This window comes from Anastrepha ludens, chromosome 2 (genome assembly GCF_028408465.1).
Source record: "Anastrepha ludens isolate Willacy chromosome 2, idAnaLude1.1, whole genome shotgun sequence".
In the NCBI taxonomy this organism is placed as follows: domain Eukaryota; kingdom Metazoa; phylum Arthropoda; class Insecta; order Diptera; family Tephritidae; genus Anastrepha; species Anastrepha ludens.
The window spans coordinates 148604050-148609930 of NC_071498.1; the positions used below are offsets into that span (position 1 = coordinate 148604050).

Consider the following 5881-nt stretch of genomic DNA (forward strand, 5'->3'; position numbering starts at 1 on the left):
GCTTTCAGCTCAGAATAACAAGAAAATCATAAGGTAAGTAGGTACGTTCGTTTGTAACTAGCAAATACCAGTTAGAAAGCTATCAACTCGCAATGAAGAGGAAAGCAATTACAAAACATTACTCAAAAAGCCGCTTGCGCCCAAGTGCATATTTGTATATATTTTATATTTATAGGTATGTAGTGCATGTAGGTATGTGACGTATATTTCCATGGAATACATAATAAATTAAATTTGTTTAATCTAAAGTGGGTGGAATTTCTTTGCAGTCATGGGGAATTTACATGGGACTTTTGGAAAGACCTTTTCTTCTAACGTAACAAACGATTAATGGAGCATTTTTTTCTGCAAAACAAGCTTGAATTTAATAAATTTCCGTCACTTCGGTGGCTGCTTGAGAATCTATAAAGCAGTGCTCAACAGCGCAGTGCACTTCGACTGCTAAAGCGGAAAACAACGAACTGCTCACATAAAAAAAAAAGCAAAAAATACATTGCTTTATAAACGTTGTTGCATTTATTTCTACTTAGAAGTCGCGCTCAGAGTACCAGAGCGAAGCTTTGCAAATTAGTTTAGTTTTTTTTGTGTTTTTTTAATAAAATGAATCGCTGCTCTTTGTTACTTTGCTTATCAGCTTTGCTGCGTGTTGGGGTAGCAGTGAGCACAGCGGCATCAGTGTGTTCGTGTGATGCTGATAATATGGTGAGAAGTAAAATTTATACAATTTATTGATATATCAAAGCAAGTGCAGCTCAGTAAAGAAAATATTTATTAAAAAATAAAAAAAAAAAAATAAAAATTAATATATTTTTTTGATATTTATATTTTTAAATTTATATATATTTTTCTAATTTATTCCATTTTACTTCTACTTCTCTTTACAGACCGATGTTTACAATTTTTATGCAAATGTCGTACGTAAAGTGCAACATGATGTGGATTTGTTGAGTGCTGCCAATTCGGAGTTGCGCGTGCGCTTGGAAGATCTCAATGAGCGGTAAGTGTTCAAAGTTCAACCTTCAAACAGCTTTTCACAAGCACAATTTCCATTATACGTCTTAAAGTTTGAATGATCAGCGCGATGTGATGTCGGAGTTGCGTGCAAAAATTAACAACACGCCTTCGCGCGTAATCTATGAGAAAGGTGAGCGAGTATGTGTGCGTGAAGTATTGAATTATTACTGAAATTTAATAAAAGGTCAATCTGATTTCCCTTCAACACCCGAAATAGATGTGCGTAACATTTTTAAAATACCTGAAACCGAAGAAGGAACAGTGGATACATGGTGAGTATTTCGCTTTTCTATAGTCGCTTCTTATTTTCACTCTAACCTCTATTTTCTAATTTCTTATTCCAATTCATTCTTGATCGAACTTTCATCTAATTTTTAGTCTGTATTGGTATTAAAAATGATATTCTTATCAAATTTTCTTGGCTATGAGATCAAGTATAGCAAAACTAAAACATGAATTCTTTTTTATTTATATTTTTTGTTCTATTTTATTTATTGTTTTTTATTTTGTATTAGTTTAAAACAATTTTATTTTAATTAAATTGTTTGTTCCATTTTATTTATTGTTTCTTTTATATTAGTTTAAAGTAATTGTATTTTAATTCAATTAAATTTTACTTAATTGTTGTTTATTTGATTAGATTTTGTTTTGTTTTGTACTTATTTTAATGTGATTTGTTTTATTTATTTTTCATTCATTTTTATTATTTATTGTATTCGTTATTATTTTGTAAATTAACTCTGTTTAATTTTATACGGTTTTTTTCGTTTTTGTTTTCTTTTATTTATATTTAGTTTATTCATTAACCATTTAATTTTACTCTATCTAATTTGATTGTATTTATTTTTCGTCTAATTTAACTGATTTTATTTTTTATGTTATTTAATTTTTTTATTGAATTTTGCTTTCTAACACTCTTTTATTTTATTTTATTTAATTTTTTTTCTTATATTTATTTTATTTTCTTTTATTTATTATATTTCATTTTATTTTATTTTATTTTATTTTATTTTATTTTATTTTATTTTATTTTATTTTATTTTATTTTATTTTATTTTATTTTATTTTATTTTATTTTATTTTATTTTATTTTATTTTATTTTATTTTATTTTATTTTATTTTATTTTATTTTATTTTATTTTATTTTATTTTATTTTATTTTATTTTATTTTATTTTATTTTATTTTATTTTATTTTATTTTATTTTATTTTATTTTATTTTATTTTATTTTATTTTATTTTATTTTATTTTATTTTATTTTATTTTATTTTATTTTATTTTATTTTATTTTATTTTATTTTATTTTATTTTATTTTATTTTATTTTACTTGAGCCTAATCCATCTCGGCTATTGCCGAAAATTACACATCCCGGATAAAATTTTCAAGGGATTGTACTCTGGTGGAGCGTAGTCCAAGTTCTATGCCCATGCGATTGCTATTGCTTAAATATTTAAAAATCTACGAACTATTGCACATGTGTCCAGTATGGTCGACTTCTGCATGTCTTCTAAGAGGTGTTGGCAGTCATACTTCTTCAAAATTTTGATTAGATGCTTAGGCACTAATCCAGTGGACGATATAATTATTGGAATTATATTCAACTTCCTCGCTTTGTACATCCGTTTCAGTTCTATGGCCAAAGCTGCATACTTCGATATTTTGGTGGAGTATGTGCTTTGGATGTTGCAATTAAGGGGCTCCGCTATATCGATAACTTCGTTTGTTTCATTTATCTTGTCACACAAGATGATGTCAGGTTTGTTGGCAGCTGAGGTTTGATCTGTGGCATAGCACATAGCATAATCTTCGTAGCGTGAATATTCGGCCGAGGCGACGACGTAGAAGCATTGCCGGGCAGTCCCCATGACTATCTTTTCTTTAGATTGCTGCAATGAATCCATTTTTAATAACCCGTCACGATGCGATGAAGAAAATCCTTCCTTTTTTGCCGCTATAGCAGTTGTTCACAGGCAAAAAAACGACATTCAACATCCCTTGGTTTTAACTCATAAGGAACCCAAGTCCCCTGTTTCTGAATCATTCCCAAAGCATGCAATCGCTTGGAAATGGATTGGCGGGTAACTCCTAATACTGAAGTAAGCTCTTCGTGCGTTTGACACGTTTTTGTAGCTTTCGATGCGCTTTAGCCGCCGTTTTTTTCGAATGAAAGAGGAAAAGCAACACTTCCGGCAAATGACGATTATTCGGCACAAAATCAGACATTTTCACGAAACCAAAAGTTTGATATATGATAACAAAACAAAATCAGTAATGTGTCGAAGCAGTTTGTTTACCATATGCCTTAGCTTGGATGTTATGTTAGAATCGACGCGCACACACTGCTGGCGGCATCTATTGACAAACAGCGGGAACTTAGTTGCACACCTAATAATATTAATTAGTTTTATTTAGGTGTAGTTTTTATTTATTTATTTATTTTTTTGTTTTAGTTGAATCAAATTATTTAACATTTTATTTAATAAATAATTTTGATTTATTTTATAATTTGATTAATTTAATTTTATTTTACTTTATTTTATTTTCCTATTTTTTTATTTCATTTAATGGTTTTATTTAAATTCATTTGTTTTAATTATATTTCATTTTATTGTATTTTATTTCATTTCATTTCCGTTGTCATTTTCTAATATCTTTTCCAATAATTCGCAGCTCCGGTGGTCAACGTTTGCCTCAAAGTTGTGCCGAGGCCACAGCCAATAGCCGTAAAAGCGGTCGTTATACCATTCAAGATGATTTGGCAGGTCCAACACCCTTCTGGGCATCTTGTGATGAGGAACTTTATGGGGGCGCTTGGACTGTTATCCAACGTCGCGTTGATGGCAAAATCGACTTCTACCGCAATTGGTCCGAGTATAAGGAGGGTTTTGGTAAAATCGATGGCGAGTTTTGGATTGGCCTCGATCGCCTCTATGCCATGACGACGCGTAATGCGCAAGAACTCCTTATTATTATGGAAGATTTTGACAATGTGCGGCGTCATGCCAGTTACGACGAATTCGCTATAGGCGATGAGAGCGAGGCGTATGTACTGAAGGTGTTGGGGAACTTTAGTGGTGATGCCGGTGATTCTCTAACTGCACACGTAGCCAACAAGTGGAGCACACCCGATCGAGATAATGATCGCGATAAGGATAATTGTGCGCAGCTGTATAAGGGCGGCTGGTGGTTTGAAAATTGCCACTTGAGGTGAGTTGCTGGGTGCAATACTCGTATTTGTGTATATGCGCATTGTTCTTGCTTACATTGAATATTTATTTTCAGTAACTTGAATGGTCTATACTTGCGTGGTGCTTATCCGCAAGAAAAGTTTGCTCAAGGTATTGTTTGGCATGCATTTCGTGGCTACAATTACGCATTGAAATTTACGCAGATGATGATAAGACCGCGGCGAAAGTGAAAATTGGAATCATTGATTTAAAAAAAAAAAAAAAAAGTAATGAATTAAAAAATGTTCACTCCACTTTCCTTAAACTTGACAGTTGTTTGTTTTATGTTGATAAATAAGCTTTGTTTAGTATGATATTTTTTATATCATTGTTATCTCGGCAGTTGTGTGAGGGAACAAGTCTATTTGGTGTCTAGGTTGAGTGTAAATAATAAAACCACTTAGATACATACACAATTTTTATTTCTTGTACTATTTCGGGCATTTTTCTCTTGGAAGGCGAATGTTACGGGTCCTGACTAATGAGTGTAAAATGCTGGGTTATGTGACACTTCAGTGAACTATGAAATATTTGAGTAAATAGCTGGAATTATTTGAGTAGGTGAGAAATTTCAATGCTCTTTTATGTAATGCTAAAGAAATCTATTGGAAGCAATAATATCTGCATTGGGCATTTACACGTAGAATACCCCACAATGCCAGCACTGGGTTAATTAACAATTTAGGCTACTTTAAAGTAAGATTCACTTTCTAAAATTTATTATATTGTCGTTGTTCAATAAAATTATGCCACATGGTAATTAGTGCTATGGTAAATGTGTGACACCTGAGGAAGTCCAGCCTAAGAAGATTCACCAAGCTACCTGGCTGTCTCCTGATCGAAAACCGCGAAACCAGATCGATCATGTTGTTATAGATGGAAGACACGCTTCTAGTTATTAGATGTACGTACGATACGAGGACCCAACATCGACTTGGATCATTACCTTGTTGCAGCCAAACTGCGCATACGCCTCTGTGCAGCAAAAAACATGCACCTACCTATGCAAATATTGTTCAACATCGACAACAACAGACATCCAGAAGATTCGTCACTCGACTCTCACTCCTGCTCTCAGAGACCACTGCCCAACAAACCGGCATGCACGAGCAATGGAGCAACATTTCTCGTTCCCTACGTACCGCTGCCGAAGAAGAAATCGGATTCCGGCGAGCCCGAAAAAACAATTGGTACGGCGAGGTAAGTTATGCTGCCGCAGAAAGAAAGGATGCCACCTATAGAGCCACGCAGCGATTGAGCGCAACGCGAGCCATGTGGGATCGCTACAGAGAGCTAAAAAAGGAAGAGAGACGTATTATCCGAGAGAAGAAACGAGAGACCGAAATACGTGAGTGCGAAGAGCTTGAATAAATTCTACCAGAAAGTTCGGCGGCATACAGAGCCGCACAGAGAATTTGAAGATCCCGATACCCCAATCGTCGACGACAGAATTATCGTTCCGCTACCCGACCATGACGAGGTGAGAATAGCGATTACGCGACTAAAGAACAACAAAGCCGCGGACGCCGACGGACTGCCGACTGAGCTATTCAAACGTGGTGGCGAGGAGCTGGTAAGGTGCATGCATCAGCTCCTATGCAAAATATGGTCGGATGAAAGCATGCCTGCCGATTGG

General features: G+C 33.9%; 1 protein-coding gene across 2 annotated transcripts; it reads left to right on the forward strand.

Annotated features, from left to right (window-relative positions):
- Positions 1–276: 276 nt before the first annotated feature.
- On the forward strand, positions 277–4488 carry LOC128859911 (ficolin-2-like). Of its 2 annotated transcripts, none has more exons than XM_054097058.1 (6): positions 277–702; positions 885–997; positions 1065–1144; positions 1199–1286; positions 3689–4225; positions 4301–4488. In XM_054097058.1, the coding sequence occupies exons 1-6, from the start codon at positions 601–603 to the stop codon at positions 4434–4436; spliced, it is 1056 nt and encodes a 351-aa protein (XP_053953033.1). In that variant the 5' UTR covers positions 277–600; the 3' UTR covers positions 4437–4488. The 2 variants fall into 2 exon arrangements, with proteins under 2 accessions (XP_053953033.1, XP_053953041.1); XM_054097066.1 differs by having other exon boundaries at positions 1232–1286.
- Positions 4489–5881: the final 1393 nt, after the last annotated feature.

What these genes read in the sequence shown, in the direction of transcription:
- LOC128859911 (XM_054097058.1), top strand. Translation starts at nt 601, where the DNA reads ATGAATCGCTGCTCTTTGTTACTTTGCTTATCAGCTTTGCTGCGTGTT. An exon ending in TTGGAAGATCTCAATGAGCG is followed by an intron (nt 998 to 1,064) that starts GTAAGTGTTCAA and finishes TACGTCTTAAAG; the next exon opens with TTTGAATGATCAGCGCGATG. An exon ending in GAAGGAACAGTGGATACATG is followed by an intron (nt 1,287 to 3,688) that starts GTGAGTATTTCG and finishes AATAATTCGCAG; the next exon opens with CTCCGGTGGTCAACGTTTGC.